This window comes from Alternaria burnsii, assembly GCF_013036055.1.
Source record: "Alternaria burnsii strain CBS107.38 chromosome Unknown 752, whole genome shotgun sequence".
In the NCBI taxonomy this organism is placed as follows: domain Eukaryota; kingdom Fungi; phylum Ascomycota; class Dothideomycetes; order Pleosporales; family Pleosporaceae; genus Alternaria; species Alternaria burnsii.
The window spans coordinates 1,478,925-1,495,569 of NW_024066114.1; the positions used below are offsets into that span (position 1 = coordinate 1,478,925).

The 16,645-nt window shown below is 52.7% G+C and overlaps 5 protein-coding genes across 5 annotated transcripts; 3 read left to right on the top strand and 2 right to left on the bottom strand.

Moving 5' to 3' along the window:
• Nucleotides 1–815: 815 nt before the first annotated feature.
• GT037_006591 (uncharacterized protein) lies at nucleotides 816–1,683 on the top strand (the record flags this gene model as incomplete). The annotated part of the gene is made up of 3 exons (XM_038931638.1): nucleotides 816–979; nucleotides 1,028–1,517; nucleotides 1,579–1,683. The coding sequence occupies 3 exons, from the start codon at nucleotides 816–818 to the stop codon at nucleotides 1,681–1,683; spliced, it is 759 nt and encodes a 252-aa protein (XP_038786135.1).
• Nucleotides 1,684–2,344: 661 nt separating this feature from the next.
• On the top strand, nucleotides 2,345–7,479 carry GT037_006592 (ctr1 suppressor protein; the record flags this gene model as incomplete). Its single annotated transcript, XM_038931639.1, has 7 exons — nucleotides 2,345–2,429; nucleotides 2,476–4,261; nucleotides 4,913–5,018; nucleotides 5,070–5,267; nucleotides 5,320–5,923; nucleotides 5,971–6,239; nucleotides 6,289–7,479. The coding sequence occupies 7 exons, from the start codon at nucleotides 2,345–2,347 to the stop codon at nucleotides 7,477–7,479; spliced, it is 4,239 nt and encodes a 1,412-aa protein (XP_038786136.1).
• Nucleotides 7,480–7,857: 378 nt separating this feature from the next.
• Nucleotides 7,858–10,473, bottom strand: GT037_006593 (cdc45-like protein; the record flags this gene model as incomplete). Its single annotated transcript, XM_038931640.1, has 2 exons — nucleotides 7,858–9,669; nucleotides 9,718–10,473. The coding sequence occupies 2 exons, from the start codon at nucleotides 10,471–10,473 to the stop codon at nucleotides 7,858–7,860; spliced, it is 2,568 nt and encodes an 855-aa protein (XP_038786137.1).
• Nucleotides 10,474–11,137: 664 nt separating this feature from the next.
• GT037_006594 (uncharacterized protein) lies at nucleotides 11,138–12,739 on the bottom strand (the record flags this gene model as incomplete). The annotated part of the gene is made up of 3 exons (XM_038931641.1): nucleotides 11,138–11,144; nucleotides 11,196–12,655; nucleotides 12,707–12,739. The coding sequence occupies 3 exons, from the start codon at nucleotides 12,737–12,739 to the stop codon at nucleotides 11,138–11,140; spliced, it is 1,500 nt and encodes a 499-aa protein (XP_038786138.1).
• A 279-nt stretch (nucleotides 12,740–13,018) lies between these two features.
• GT037_006595 (uncharacterized protein) lies at nucleotides 13,019–14,924 on the top strand (the record flags this gene model as incomplete). Its single annotated transcript, XM_038931642.1, has 4 exons — nucleotides 13,019–13,070; nucleotides 13,123–14,074; nucleotides 14,121–14,676; nucleotides 14,727–14,924. The coding sequence occupies 4 exons, from the start codon at nucleotides 13,019–13,021 to the stop codon at nucleotides 14,922–14,924; spliced, it is 1,758 nt and encodes a 585-aa protein (XP_038786139.1).
• Nucleotides 14,925–16,645: the final 1,721 nt, after the last annotated feature.

Consider the following 16,645-nt stretch of genomic DNA (forward strand, 5'->3'; position numbering starts at 1 on the left):
TCGTGCTGGTCATGATACTGGCTTCGGTCGGTCTTCAGATAGCGACCTTGCGTCCGCTTCCCACACCTTTGTTTCGGTTCATTGTATTAATACATTCCTTTCATAATCTCAACGATGGCATAAACATCGGCGAGTTTCGTTTTGTTCTCATAGTTTGTCAATCAGTAATACGTCATCTACCCTGTGTGCATCTATTGCCTGTATATTTTTGGGGTGTTCGATGCAGTCAGCGAATCTGGCATTCGCATTCCAACTAACCGCTATCCATGCAGTCGAAGCAATGTCGCCTCCGCAGCTATGTATTCCATTTCGCCACAGTGCCCGCATTACTCCAGAGCCAGCGTGAATGCAGATATCCAGTCAAGGTCTTAACATCGAACCAGGGTTTACGACGCTCTACATACTTTCTGACGACTAGAGATCATTCCGGTGTCGCGTTGACAAGCTTACTGCCCTACATTGCTGTTTGTACTGCAAAGCAGCTCACTCCCGGTAATGCGAGCAACACAAAGATACTGGAAAGGAGAGGATTCTGTACGGGTCCTTGGTACACGCAGGCCATTGCAGACTTGGTGGGTGAATAAACGGATCTGTTCGCAAGCAACGCTCTGAGCGGTGTATGGTTGCTTAGTCATTCACGTGTGCCCGGGTGTTGGTGTGGTCTGACGCCATTGCCCCGCTGCCCGCAGGCCGCTGTCACAGGCCGCATTCTACCAAACTTTGACTCACTTTTGAACTGCACAACACAGGTCGGAACCTTCGCGCTACACCCATACAAATTAAACGCATACACGCCTTCGTAACCTTACCACACAATGGCGAAAAAGGGCGCTGCTGGCGGTGGCGAGAACTCGAAGAAAGCACAAGGACAAGCACGCAAGGCTGACGCTGCCGCATCGAAGCAGGCTGCCAAGAATCAACAAGCTGAGAAGGCAGAGGCAGAGGAATGGAGCAAGGGCGCAAAGTCGAATGCGAAGGCGTAGGCTGCACCTTTGTCTCTACCTGCGCAGTAGCTAACAGATCGCAGCGAGGCAGCAGCAGAAAAGGCCGCTGAAGCAGCCCGTAAGAAGGCTGAGAAGGAGGCGCTGCTCCGCGAAGAAGAAGCTTCTCTACCCTCAAAGCCCAAGGGCAAGAACCCCAAAGCCGAGAAGAAGCCCCGCGGCATTGACTCGGCGCTCGGCTCTTTCGACGCGAAGCCTGGCGCTCTCAATGCCACCGGTATCGATAACGCCCTCGACGCTCTGGACATCACAGGCAACAGTCAAGACAAGGTGGATCGCCACCCGGAGAGGCGATTCAAGGCTGCATACGCTGCGTTCGAGGAGCGAAGACTGGAGGAGATGAAGGACGAGAAGGGTCTGCGACGACAGCAGAAGATCGACCAGATCCGCAAGGAGTTTGAGAAGCACCCCGACAACCCATTCAACCAAGTCACTGGATCCTACAATATGACCAAGGAGGAGATGGCCGCGATACGGGAATCAGAGAAGGACAAGAAGGAGAAGAGGCTTGTGGGGGTGTAAACTGTGTGGCTGTGTTCTTTTCGCGTGCTATTCACATTCGGGGCGTTCTGGGTAGACCTGGGACAAGACGCCTCAGCGCATGATTGCTAAACGGGCCGAGGCATATCCTGAGCGAGGTTTGGCTAGACTGCGCCTCTCGAACGACACCATGGGTCTGTAATTTGACCTGCATCTTCAACAATCTCTTCTGCTGCTTTTGCCTGTGACGATCTCCACGGTCTTGGCACCACGAGAGCCCCGCATCATCCCCTAGCTATGCAGGTACAAGTACGCGTCTAGCTGATCTTCTATGGTAGTGCATGCTGGTGCGATTAGCTGTGACGTTCGTCGTGAGAGTACGGTAAGCGACGTGTCTTTTCTTAGCGACTAAACAGCGACAGCAAAAGCACCTGGGCTGCACGGCCAGCAAGCACAAGGGATCGACCGAGTCCAAATATGAAGGGTAAGGCGCCCAGACAATATCCAGAGGCGCCAAAAAGATCAAAGGCCAGAAAAGCAACCAGCCGCCGTGCTGAAACATGCGTGCTAGCCAGCCATTGGCCACGACCAATTCTGTTCCTGCGTTTCGAAACGCCCGCTTACCCAATCCCTGCTCTCACCCGCGCGCTCCTCCCCCGACTTCATTCACCGAAGAAATGGGTCCACGCGAGTCAGATCTGTAGATAATGCCTAGCCCCGTCCTTCACTATGGCTGCTTTTCTCTCACTTCACATTCTGCCTGCAGCTGCGGTGTATACAATCGTTACTTTCCTTCCTTTCTCTCTTTCGACTTGTAGTCGCTTACCTTCTTTTGAACTCTACCCATTCGTTTCTCAACCAACATGAAGTACTTTACTACTGGAGCTGCGCTCCTTGCTACTCTGACTGCAACCGCCGGCGGTGTCAAGCTTGACCCGGAGGATGAGGGTGAGGATATTTTTCCTGATTACAATTCCGGAGCTGACTTGAATAGCGTCCATTCTCAGCGCTACTCGGCAGTATGCGTACGGTCTGATGTCGATGTACCAGGGCAACGCCACAGGTGTAGCCAAGGAAGATATAGGCATCTGGCCCCAACCCCACTACTGGTGGGAAGGCGGTGCGGCATGGGGTGGCATGATAGAGTACAGCCAGTTTTCGGGAGACGATTCGCACGTCAAGACCCTCCAGCAGGCCCTGACTGCCAACTATGGCCCCGACAACGACTTCATCCTGTCTTACCGCAAGAGCCAAACTGGCAACGATGACCAGGCTTTCTGGGCGCTTGCCGTTATGAGTGCGCTCGAGTATCAGTTCCCTGATCCCGCTCAGGCGCCCGCGAGCTACCTCGAGGTCGCAACAAACGCCTTCGAGAACATTGTTGGCCGCTGGGACGAGACTTCCTGCGACGGAGGCCTCAAGTGGCAGATCTACCCCGAAAACGCATACGGTTACAACTACAAGAACTCCATCTCCAACGGATGCGCTTTCGCTCTCGGTGCACGCCTTGCCCGCTACACTGGCGAGCAAAAGTACGCCGACTGGGCTGTGAAGATCTACGACTGGACAAAGAAGGTCGGACTCATTACCGACAAGTACGAGGTGTTTGACGGGACAGACGACAAGACCAACTGCGCCAAGGTCGCAGACGAGACTCAGTGGACTTACAACAACGCCATGTTCCTTCACGGATCAGCCTTCATGTACGACTACACCAATGGCGACGACACCTGGAAGGAGCGTACATCGGGCTTCCTGGACCACGCCGAGTTGCTGTTCTTCCGACCCTTTGAGAACGCCACGGACATCATGTACGAGTGGGCTTGCGAGACAGGCGAGAACAACCGCCCCTGCAATCTCGATCAACAGTCCTTCAAGGCATACCTCTCGCGCTTCATTGCCAAGACTGCAATGGTAGCCCCCTTTACCAAGGAAAAGATTGTTCCATTCCTGAAGGCTTCTGCGGTCGGTGCTGCCAAATCCTGCTCTGGCGGCCCTGATGGCGCTACATGCGGTAGCAAGTGGTACACTGGAAGCTGGGACGGAACCTCTGGTGTCGGTCAACAGCTGTCAGCCTTGGAAGTCACCCAGGCTCTTCTGATGATCCAGAAAGGTACTCTTCCTGCGAAGAACAACAGCGCGCCGAAGCCATTGACTAGCGCTACCCCCGAGTCCAGCTCGACACCAGCCCCTTCATCCGCTACTCCTGTCTCCAGCCAGGTACCTGCTACTAGCGAAGCTGCCCCTGTATCCAGCGTAGTTGTCGAGGCCCCTTCGTCGAGCAAGATCCCATCCAGCGAGGCGCCGTCTAGCGAGGCTCCCGAATTGGTCTCATCGAAGATTCCCGAAGCAGTTCAAGCACCTGCTTCGACCGTGGTGGTTTCTTCGGTAGTCGTTGTTACAAGCACATCGGCTGCGAGCTCTCAGCCATCCTCCTCAGACAAGCCTGCTGGTCAGTCTAACGCTGCCGCGACTACTAGCTGCGTGCGCAACGTGACCAGGACTGTGACTATCTCGCGCGCCTCCTCAACAAGCAGCTGCACACCTAGTGTGACTGAGACTGTATACGTTCCGGCAGCATCTACGACTTCAGGTCTCTTGGTGGACTCTTCTCCTGCTCCTGTCGTACCGCCCGTCTCTACGACATTGATCTCGGCGCCGCCTGCTAACAGCAGCTTGCCCAGCTCGACATCCCCAGCGGAGTTCCTCGGCGCTGGCTCTATGCTCACCAGCAGCTCGGTTTTGGCTGCCGTAGTGGCCGCAATGGCCTTCGCAATGGTGTAAGCACCAGTGCGCACATTGCCTCACATCCTCTTCTTCTTTCTTGTACATATACCCTTCTTGTTTTATAGACCACCATATTCCCGGGCCGCTTGACGGCATCTTACAAAATGTATATTGGTCCTTTTATCTGGCAGAATGCACACGTGACTATTGTAGTACCCGCTTGAGCATTTGCGTGATATGATGGCAAATTTGAAGAATTGCAAAGTACGCACTGTCAAATCGCTTCATCGGTCTGGCATGTCTCCGGGGGTGACATTTTCGGCGATGGGCGCAGGCGACTACCCCACTAGGGAAGGCCGCCAACAATTAACGTGCGATGACATAGGAACCATCCCACTACCCCAGCCGATATCTGCAACCCTCCACATATCCGAGCTCAACAACGAAATAGCGTTCCGGATACGCGCTGTTGAAAGCTTGTCATCCTCAGCAACAAAGCGTGCTGATCGGGTATCGGCTATTCACGTGTCCGCGCAGGATCGGAAGTTACTGTGGCCTGATGTTCTTCTACACGCGACATCTGTAGAGAAAGTGCTAGAACGTGAAGGTGCGTGACAACATGTCTCAGTCTGCACCTGCATGCTAACCAACGTGAACCTTGCAGCTCTCAACGCAGCTTCATCGTCAGCGACTGTGATTTGCAGTGCGCACATCCAACCCCCGTCGCCCCTCGTTCGCTATCGCTATCACCCCGGAACCCACATACAATCGCACACAGCCATAGGAGGCTACACCAACCTTGCTCTTTCGGTGGCGCATACCACCTCTCTCACGGCCGCTGGTAGCATACTCGTGGTCTAGGCAGCCGCCATGGCAACCCAGAAGAGAGATGCGAAGGGCAAGAAGCTCGCCGTCATGAACAAATATGTCTACGACGCCTTCTTGTGGACGTTTTCGATCCTGGTGGAGCTCTTCTTCCGAGAAGTGCATCCCAGGAGTAGTTGGAAGGTGCCAAAGGAGGGACCGGTCATTTTCGTGTGCGCCCCGCATGCGAACCAGGTGAGGCACAATGCTATCGTGTCGCGCAAAGGAGCATGCTAACGGATGGCAGTTTGTTGACCCCCTCATGTTGATGCGAGTCGTCAAGAAAGAATCCGACCGCCGAATCCAGTTCTTAATCGCCGATAAGTCGATGAAGCGCAAGTTTGTGGGTGCAATGGCAGGTTTGACAGGTGTCGTGCCTGTAGGAAGAGCCATGGATATGACGAAGCCTGCAGAGGGCAAAGTATACCTTCCCGATCCCATCAACGATCCAGCCCTTGTTCGCGGTGTAGGCACCAACTTCGAAGATCCAAAGTTCCAAGTCGGCGGCTCGATCGTCCTGCCCAAAGTAGATAATAAGGCGGCGACCGCTGAGATACTCGAGATCAAAGGCCCCGAAGAGATCAGACTGAAGCGTGGCTTCAAGGGAGGTGTTGCCATGCAGCAGATGACTGGGCGAAATGACATGACCAAGGACGGCACATTTGTTGGCGGTGCTGATGCAAAGAAGGGTATTGCTGATGGTTACGAGGGAACTTCCTTCCAGGTCGCGCCCAAGCTCGATCAAACCGAGGTTTACGACGCGGTTCATGCGGTTCTCCATCACGGTGGAAGCATCGGTATCTTCCCTGAGGGTGGTAGCCATGACCGCACAGATCTCCTACCTCTGAAAGGTGAGTAATCCAACAATGGTAGTGGATTGCGTACTGATAAACCTCAGCTGGTGTTGCTATCATGGCGCTCGGTACAGTTGCAACGAAGCCAGACTGCAACTTGAACATTATTCCTGTCGGCATGAACTACTTCCACGCCCACAAGTTTCGATCAAGGGCTGTCATCGAGTTTGGTACGCCAATCCACGTGCCGCCTGAGCTAGCTCAGAAGTTTGATGGACCCGGAAGACGTGAGGCCATCGGCGAGATGTTGGAGACCATTCGCCAAGGACTCATCTCTGTTACCGTTACGACACCAGATTACGATACTCTTATGGTGCGTTCAATACGCTCCCATATGCTCTATCGATACTGACTCTTCTCAGGTCATTCAAGCTGTACGCCGCCTCTACAACTCCAAAGGCACCAAGCTCCCTCTTCCTAGGATTGTCGAGCTTAACCGCCGCCTTGTCCAAGGTTACGAACGCTACAAAGACGACCCTCGCATTGTCGAGCTCAAGAAAGAGGTCACCACGTACAACGGCAAGCTTAAGGCGCTCGGCCTCCGGGATCACCAAGTGCAGTATGCGAAGATGCATCCTATTACAGCATTTGGGCTTTTCTTCTACCGTCTTGGAAAGCTCCTCTTCCTGAGTATGCTCGTCCTTCCTGGAACGCTACTCTTCAGTTTGGTCTTTATCGTCACCAAGGTCGTCTCGATCAAGAAGGCGAAAGAGGCACTCGCCGCATCGAACGTCAAGGTTCAAGCCAGAGATGTCATGGCCACATGGAAGCTTCTCGTCGCTATGGCCGCCGCCCCAGCAGCCTACCTTTGGTACGTTTGCCTAGGACTCTATTGGTACTCCTACAACAACTGCAACGGTTACCTTCCTGCCGGCATCCAGAAGCGTTGGCTCATTCTTCCTCAACTCGTTGTCTATATTACCCTTACATATGGCGCTCTCCGATTCGGTGAGGTCGCCATGGACATTTTGAAGTCACTGGGCCCCCTCTGGAAGATGATGAACCCCTTCTCCAACAGCGAACTCGTCAAGCTACAGGAGCGACGCGAGAATCTAGCCCAGCGTGTCAACGACATTATCAACGAACTCGGACCGGAGATGTACGAGGACTTCCACTCGAAGCGTATCGTCGAGGATCCTTTTGTCAAGCAGGAGCACGACCGTACACCGCCGCAAAAGTCAGACGAGGACGCGAAGACAGAAGCAGGCCAAGACATCGAGACATACGATTACCCTGCTTCGCCTGGTTCCATCAACGAGATACCGCGCAACGAGTCGTTCCACGATCTTGCCAACCAGGACTTCTTTTCTAGTAGACCACAGACGCCAAAGAAGAGCCGCAGCAGGAATAGCAGCAGTGCGAACTTGAGCGGCTTCCAGCTCAAGCCTTTCAGTACCATTGATGGCAATCTGGACGAGGTGAAGAGGAGGTTGACGGACGGTGTCAAGCAAAGGACGAGGAAGAGGAGGAGTAGCGGAGAGGGAAGCTGGGACGACGGCGAGGATGGCGAAGAGTTGATCATAGGCAGGAAAGACCGGTCGTATACCAAGTAGTTTTCAGGGGCGATGACAGTAGCTGGCGGGAGCGGTGTGTTGGTTTTGCTTGTGCTTTAGTACTAAAGATACCACTTTCCTTTCTTCCAGTCGGTTGAAATTGGACTTGTTATGCATGAATACGATTTGCTTGCTATGCTAAGTACTTTCTAAAGGTCATCGCTTGTACATTTCACCCTGCCTACGAATATGCCTCCAATCAATAAATAAACTTACATGGATATTCCCACCCAAAAATGCCATGTCATGCATGCAAACGCTGTGCCCGAAACCCCAACCTTGATGCCTTCAAAGTGGTATCTTGCCTCTGTGCCAAACCCATATCGTCGCCAGAACAGTAACACAAAGAAATCTCTCTACGTGGAGGACGGTGCACGTCTACCCAACAACGGCCTTTTGGCTCAGCTTCTCCAAGAATCCACTCAAATCTTCTTTCTTAATCTCAATCACACACGCTTCGAAACTGTCCATGCGCACTCTGGCGCCTGTCTCTCTAACGACTTCTTGGAACGCGTTGCCGAATCTGTTCATTCCCGATCCTCTATTGTCATCTTCATCTTCTGAATCGTCAGAATCGTTGTCCGAGGAGTCGTCTTCCTCCTCCTCGGATTCACTGTCATCTGCCACTTCATCTTCTTCAAGGCCAGCAGCGAGGTTCCGTGCAACACGTGCTTTGCGTCGTTTTTCCCTTGCCTCGGCCTTTTCAAGCTGTCTCGCTTCCTTCGCTTTGAGTTTCGCTTCGCGTTTCTGGAGACGCGACTTTGCTGACTCGGTGGCACCACCTCCTCCGAGACCAACGACGACGTACAGACCTCGCGAGTCATCCAGGCCAGCCATGACGAGCTCACTGCCTTTGTTCTTGCCTTTTGTGCCGTTGAGTTCGACGATAGCTTCGGCAATCCAGAGAGCGAGCTTAGTAAGGGCACCAGGGTGAGTGAAGAGTCGTACATCAGGGCCTTCTTTCACAACGGCCATGCGGAAGGCGCGAAGGTGGCGAATCTGCCTCTTCTCAATCAGGGCGGTTCCTGTACGGAGGATGGCACGGTGGAGGTGTTGAGCTGTGCTAATGTGTTCGACGAGCTTGTCTATGTCGCCCAAGGCATCGTATGCCGTCCAGAAGCGGCTTGTGATGTGTTCCTGGGCAAGGTCTTGTTGTTCTTGAGTCGATGTCATCTCAGTGTGGTCGTTGGCTCCGACAAAGTTCGAGCTGTCCAAGGCCGATTGGTTGAGGTTCTTTGCGTCGCCGACTTCGAGGATGGCACCCAGGACGACACCAGCGTCGATGGCGGAGAGACATGCTTTCCACCCCCAGCAGCGTACAAATCCCCAGCCGTCCTTCGGGTCGCCTGTGCTTGACTTTGGCGGCACGAGGCCGTCGAGACCGTATTGCGGAGCGAACTTCAGGAGGCGTTCTCGGAGGCCACGCTTGAGCTCCATGTCCATGTGTGTATATCTTTGCTTGCACTCAGTGAGCGAGACGCCCATCTTCGCAAGAAGCTTGGCAAGTCGCTTTTGTCCTGCGTCGCTCCAGATGTGTAGTTTCGCGGAAAGGTAGGGCGAGTGGAGCATGCTCTCGTAAAGAGACCAGTGCCGAAGGAGGAGGAATCGTGGTTCGGGAGAGAGGCGGATAGACTTGTCTGTTGCGGAAAGAGCACTTGTGGGGATCACACCCCATACCTCGCCCAATGTTGCATTACGAGATACACTTGAGGCGTCTGTGACAGGGTTTAATCGTCGCACTTCGTCTCGCAAGACAGAGCGGATATTCTCTCCTCGGTTCCCGTTCCATCCAGCTGAACCGCCTTGTGCTGAGAGAGGATTGAGGCCAACACCGCTTCCTGTCCGTCCGTATAGCTCCAGACTGCTGACACCAACGATGGCGTTCCATAGCAGGTCGTTGTCTTCGCGGCCGAGTTCTGATGCCAGATTGTATACGAGGGAAGAGACAGGGTCTGAGTAGGAGGTGCCGAGCCCGTAGTATTTGTCGAGGGTGGAGGCGTACTTGTTCCGCTTCTTGATCAGCTGCCTTCGTAGACTCTTCAACGACTTCTCCTTCGGTGCGGCTACCGAGGGGGATGCAGAGCGGCTGCGGGAATCTGATCGAGAGAAATCGGAGGAGCCGCCTATTTGATTCGCTACCAGTAATCCTCTTCGCCGTCTCGGTTCGGGTGACGATGGAATTGAGCCTCCCTAGTTACTGTTAGCATGCTCCTCCTTCTGAACAATGAATAGACCCACTGAATTACTCCTCCGCCTTTGTGCTGGTCGCTCATCGTCTGTCATCTCATCCTCAGAGTCGTCCTCCTCGCCCCATGACTTCCTCTTCTTTGGTGCTTGTCCAGACGCCGGTTCCTCATCATCCTGATCGTCCGAGTCATCGCTAATGTCGTCTTCCTCTCCCACCTCTGGCATCTCTTCAAGACCGGCATATGCTTCACGCTCCGCCTGCAGCTCTTCTTCGATATCGCCGTCGTCAAAGACTATGATTCCACCTCTTGACGACTGGTACGAGTGTAGGATCTTGCCCTTGTCCACCCCCGCTTGTCTCCGCACAAACTCTCCCGTTGCGGGGTCCTGACTTATGGGCGCGGCAAAGACGTTGGTAAGATTCCACGGCCGCCTCGCATCCAAGAGCCAAACTTCTACGTCGCCCGTTCCACCCTCTCCATTTTCATCCACATCCAGACCCAGTATCTCTTCCATGTCCACCATGCCTCCCACACCTAAGCATATGACCACGCCTCCGCTTCCACCGTCTGTTGTCCGCATGGGCCGTACCAGGTCTTCTGCCGCTCGTGAGAGGTCGCCATATCCGGCTATGGGTTGTATCTTGTGGGGTATGTAATCGCGCTTCAGTAACGCGGTGAGTATTCGGCAGGCACAAAGCGCGTCTGGTTCGAGGGCGACGAGGAGCAAAACTGGCGGTGCGGCGGCATGTGTGCGTTTTATGAGGTTCTGGTATAGGTGGGCTATCAGGTTTCGCGGGAGGTACATGGCGGTGGCGGTAAAGTGGTTTGCCCTGCGTGCAGGTGTAGGGAAAACGCGCGGAAAGACGCGTCGGGGGATTTGAGAGGGGCTGGTGGGGCGGTGTGAAGCTTATTGTATGCTCAGCATTTGTGGGGAGAATAATACAAGACGTGATTAAAATAAAGAGTAGGGCAGAAGGGCAATTGGCATGCGTGAGTACGGGTGCTTGCACAGCTCGTGGTGGTGCAGTATGGAGGACGGGCTCGACGCGTTCTGCGCTAGCCGCGGAAATGGCCTCGCTCGGACGCGCCTCTGACGTGAACATTCACTCTCATCTCGATTCCGATCGCGACTCGTCTCCTATATCTAATGTCATCGGCATCAGAAGACACTGGTCACTTCGTCCATTTTTAGTTTGTTTGTCCGCGAGACAATAAGGCATTAACTTGCACTTTATTCTCTTGAAATATGCTCTCAACGCGTGCATACACGTCATCATCATAGCCGCACAGCATCATGATGATTGTCTCAGATGAGTTTCTGTATTAGTTATCTAGAGCTGAGAACGGAATGACGGAATGACTCCTTAGAAACGGTGCAGAGTCGTACAAGTATGCATGTGCTTCTCCAGTACATCCGCCACTCCTGTTCCATTCTAAACTCGACAACCCGCTGTCCTTCGACCACTTCTTTAAGCTCTAGAAGTCAGTAACTTCTCGTGTCGTGGATCTCTTGATCCCTGTCAACACTGGCTCTCATGATAGGGCCTGCGAGCTTTCATGTCCTCCTGAGGAGGCACAGCAATTTCGAAGTTACGGGGCAGAGAGTTAGTGTAATCGTATGCTGTGTCCACATCGTTCTCACCGACTGCTTCGAGTTGGACTAGAGATGCGACGATGTCGTAACGGTGGTCGAGGTTCTTGCCGTGCGCATCGCCCCATTTGGTCAGGCCCGGATTGACGACTAAAGCGACGATTCCTTCGTTTAATTCTTCTCCGTCGGAGCCCGGGATGGACTTCATCGACTGTGGGTTGAACTCGTCGCCGATTCTGGGGTAGGTAACTTGAAAGCGGGCGCGCTGGAACGACATGTGCATAGTCAATTCAAAGGCCTTATCCACGATCTGATGGAGCTCAGAGACATCGATCTGGGAGGAAACCGCTGCCAGGCCTATGTTCATGACTTCGACGACATTGTCTCGAGCATTTATCAGACTCTGCTCCAAGGGTTGGTACTTCTCCTTCATCATTCGTTGTGTGATGATTTTCGGATCGACAATACCGCCCACCAGCCTCTCCATCGTGGTGTAGCGCCATGTCTCGCAGAGTACGGACGGAGCCGGCCAGTCGTGGTCGGGAAGTCTATCGAACAATACTGACCAGAGACTCCTTAATATTTCAGTCATGGTCCCAAACATAATGAAAGGGTCTCGGAAGACAAGACCGAGCAAGACTGACCAAGTCCATGCTTCTATCGTGTATTTCTTCTGGACACGACTCATCCGCTCCCCTCTTGCGACGTTTTTCAGTAGGACGACAGAACCAAGAGCTCCGATCACATCAACGTCGGGTTCGAGACGAATGCTACGGCTCGACGTTTTGATAAGACCGGCAAGGTTGCGGTATTCTTGCGCGAAGTGCTCGTCAGTCGTCACTTCTCCCTTTTCGACTCCAGCAAGCAGCTCTCTCTGCAATGCGGCCTTTTGTTCACGCAGGCTATCAGCCTGCAGAGCATCTGCGATTAGAGGGTCCACGACGATGTCGATTGTCTCTGCGGTCTGCTCGTCCCATTGAAGATTTCGACACTCCGCATATGGTAAAACAACCTTCTCGACGAGATAGTTATATCGGGTGGTAGTGTAGTGGCTTTCTATTTCGAGGGCTTGTAGATGCTGATGAAGGTTTTCAATCTGCTCTCGAAGCTCACTACGCTCATCGCGCATCTTCTTGTATGCTTCTTTGATGCTTTCGTACTTCAAATGCAAGTTCTGGAACATGTCGTTCTGTTGTTCTAGCTGCTCTCGTAGCGGTCGTTCATGCCCATCGAATTTACGGTCGATAGTGACAGCGATCTCCGTTTTGTTTCTAGCTGCCATCAGCCTGTCTACCGCTTGTGTGCCCATGTCGTGTCTGTTGTTGCTATCGCTTTCGGGACGGCTATCGTTCTGGGGTGATAGGAAAGACACGACGTTGCCCATAACTGCGGCATTCTGAAAGCGGTTTGTAAGCAAGCGGAGTTGAGAAGAGCTTCGGTCACTTACTGCTGCTGTGGTTGCCGAATCTCCTCTCACCATCTCTTTAAGTGTGCGAAGACAAGCAGTGATGTTGAGCAACGTTTGATATAGGTGTAGGGTAGGTCGCAAGCGTACGATCGCAGGAGGGTCTCCTTAGCGGTGTATCAGCGCAACAAACGGAAGCGCTCTTCTGTTACGCTCACCTTCACCTTCACTTTGAGCCGGAAAATTTCAGCTGTTCGTTGCTATTATCTTTACGATCGTTCTGCACAAACACACCAACCTTTACACGAGAACGAAATCATTCTTCTTGCATACGCGAACAGTCGTTCATCCACCATGATGGGTAGCAGGCTGGTGATCGGTCTTGACTACGGCTGCACCTTTACTGGTAAGTTCTGTGTTACCGTTTTTTATAATCTAGATTGGGACTGACAACACAGGTGTCGCCTTCTGTGAAACCTCCGACACAAGCGTAGCCGAAAAGATCATCGAAGTCATTCAAGACTGGCCCTCTTGCCATACCATAGTCGGTACCAAGGACCAAGTCCCGAGCGAGATCTCATATACAGAAGATGGTATCATGTACGGCGCCCTCATTCCCCCGAACGTGCAGCGTCATATCTGGACCAAGCTTGAGCTCGACACTCAACAGCTTGAAGATTCAACCAAGCTATCGAACGCCAACAGTGCCCAGGACTCAGCCGTACAAGTTGTTTCCGACTTTCTTGCAGAAGTGAAGGTACACCTAGTCAAGAATCTCGACCGACGCTATGGTACAGAGCTGTGGAGGACCCTTCCCATCACATTGGTGGTGACCGTTCCGGCTGTATGGTCTGATGCTGCCAAAGACCGTACGCTAGAGGCGGTCCGTCAAGCTGGTTTTAACAACTACGGATTTCCGCAGCTGAAGAGGGTAGTCACCATCACTGAGCCAGAAGCCGCCGCAATTTATACAATTCAGTCGCTGCGTGGTGGCATTCAAGACAAGCACTTCGCGATCGGGGATGGATTCATCGTTTGTGATATGGGAGGTGGTACTGTGGACCTGATCTCATACCGTGTTGCTGAACTTGAACCGACCATCCTTGAAGAAGCTACTGTCGGCGGAGGTGATAAATGCGGAGGTACCTTTGTTGATCGCGCTTTCATTCATTGGCTAGAGCGCCGTCTAGGCACGGTCGATTTCGCAAAGATCTCTGGCAGCAGGAGCGAAGAGCTTCCACACACATCTATGCCTGTGAAGTTGGGCAAGATGCTTCAAGATTTCGTTCTAGGAGCCAAGGGCGGCTTCTCAGGAAAGCAGAAGAACTACATACGTCTTCCGCCTCCTTTGAGCGCCATTGAGGAGGATTCAGTTAGAGGCATTATCGATGGCGAGATCCTGATTACACCGTAAGTGTTCTGTTTCCCCAAACCCAATGCATACTAAAGCTATCAGCAACGATATGGAGGATATGTTCGGGTTTTCCCTTCGCCGCACCTATGAGCTCTTGTTGGAGCAAATGAAGCAAGCACGCCTCAGTGGCAAGGTACAGATCAACTACATTGTGTTGGTCGGCGGCCTTGCCGAGTCGCCATACATGTTTGATAAGATCCAGACATTTGCAGAAGGCCACGGCCTGCAAGCAATCCGGCCTCCAAACGCTTGGTCCTCCATCGTTCGCGGTGCTGTCGTGAAGGGTCTCGAAGGAGGTGGTCGCGCGCAGATCAAGAATCGTAAGTGCCGTAGGCATTACGGGACCGCTTGTAGTTATCCCTTCCGCCCCACCAAGCATCGGGAGACTGATAGCTACATCTGTTCGTTTACGGGCACGAAGTGGGCTGATGCTCAGGTCGACTGGATGCTCAAGAAGGGTCAGAATCTCTCTACCAACACCGACACTTATGCCAAGATCGAAATGTTCCATCGTTTCTGGTCTCTAGATAGGCCTTCGGCCAGCATCGATTTGATCGCGTCAGATACGGATAGGGCTCCTCTACGCTCCAAGGATAAGGTCGGTTTACGTGCGGGATGTGAAATTCCGACTATACTGACAAGAACCAGGATGTGTACACCGTAGCAACTCTCCATGTCGACCTGAGCAGTGTTCCCCAGAGCGCATTCAGGCGTGATTACAGTCCCGCTGGCGTCATGTACTACAAGCTCAATTACGACATTGAGTTGTCAGTCCAGTCGTCTCTTGAGTACTCTGTCTTGGTCAATGGTATCCGGTACGGATCAGTGACTGCCAAGTATACTTAGATATCTGGCAGCATTCATCTCAGCCATGTATCCGAAATCTCCTACTCGACTTTGTCGTCCCGATGCCGTTTAGGCAGTCTTTTCACATATTCGTTTCGACAGTCGTCTAGCGTCTGGACATTGGAGAAGATGGAACACATTGGACCTGCATCGTATGAAGAAGAAAGACGTTCTGTGGAAACATAGCATGAAATGAAGTCTCGCCATCCCAGGCATTTGTCTTGTAGCTTCAACCTAGTCAGTGCAGCGAGTTTTCACATGTAGTTACTCATCTACTACATAGTTCAAATGGACTGTTAAACCCATTCCCCCTCCCACAATGACCAGACCACCTCTAGCCACTACGCTATTGATTCCCCTTCTCACCCTCCATACATCTCGCTGTCTCCGAACTCCCCTTTCAACCCCTCGCTATCATCAAACCCTCCACCAATCACCCCTTCCCGTCCCGCCAAGCCACCAAACTCTCTCAGCCCAACCGTTCCCTAGCTCATGCACTAATCACGAGACCAAATTCTCATGCACGTCATCTCGCCGCCATACCTCAAACAGTCATACAGCCGGTGAAAAAGTGGGGATGGATGATCCCTGAGGTGCTGAGTTTGAAACGGCAATCGTGAGAAGGTTTAGGGCGCTGTGTGGCGTTGAGTTGGGCACAGTGGCTCGGAGAACACAAAGAGGGGATTTGGGATGGTAGGAGGGTAGCGGAAACGAGGGGCTGGGTGGCTTGCGCCGGTAGTGATGGACGGGACAGTTAGAATATAGACAGGGAGGGCTGGAGCGAGCCGTACCATAACCGACTTCTTGTTGTGCTGGTCGATGGCCGTGGTAGGTGTAGTGTAACGCATCTGCATGACCTGTATATCTGGTGGAGCTGCGGGACGGACTGGGTCTCGAAGAGTGATATTCCGCGGTTGCACAGAGCTGTACGATGGGTAGAGGGTCTCTCGTGTGCCAAAGAACACTCTCCAACGTCCTGGCTGTCTGTCCGCTGTCTCTGTAGCGGCAGGTTGCTCACTGCGCGATCAGAGTGAAGCCCAACTTGGAGATCCCAGATCTAGCACACGATCTTTGCTTCGTATTTTGTGGCCTGTGTTCCAGGTAAATGCCGCACCAAAATGGTATCGTTTTCGTCAGCTGTTGCGGGAAAATCCGAAGCTCTACTGCACCGCATCGCCCGATGTCACCAGGCAGGTTTTCGCGAGTGTCGATCTCTCAAGCGCAAGTCTGACGAAGCACGCAACGGATCTACAGTTCAAATTCGCATGTGACTCTAGTGCTCGGCTGTGTGGTATCAAGCCGACTGGCTGCCTTTGTCTTCCAAATCGTCCAGGACTTGCACACGGTGGTAGTGCGTATCTGAGCTGCAGGTACGGCATCGGTTGTTGCGATGCAAAGGCACGTTGCATCACCAAGCACATCATTCACGGGACTCCGATGAGTAGTTTGCAATTTTGATATTTTTACGTTCAGTGGGTGGTTAATTTTTTGATCCCAAGGTGAGCTAAACCCAGTACTCCCTCCATGACAGTGTGATACCTAGTATCGTAGCGCGATATAATAGAAAAGAAAGAGAAGAACATAACTTGTTGTCGTGATTAGAAACTCTATACCCAAATGCCTTGTGCGCATACTATAACACCATGCTGAGGGCCACAAGAAACCGCTCATTATAATAGTCATAAAAAGAAAGGGGGTGAGACAAACATATCAGAAAACCT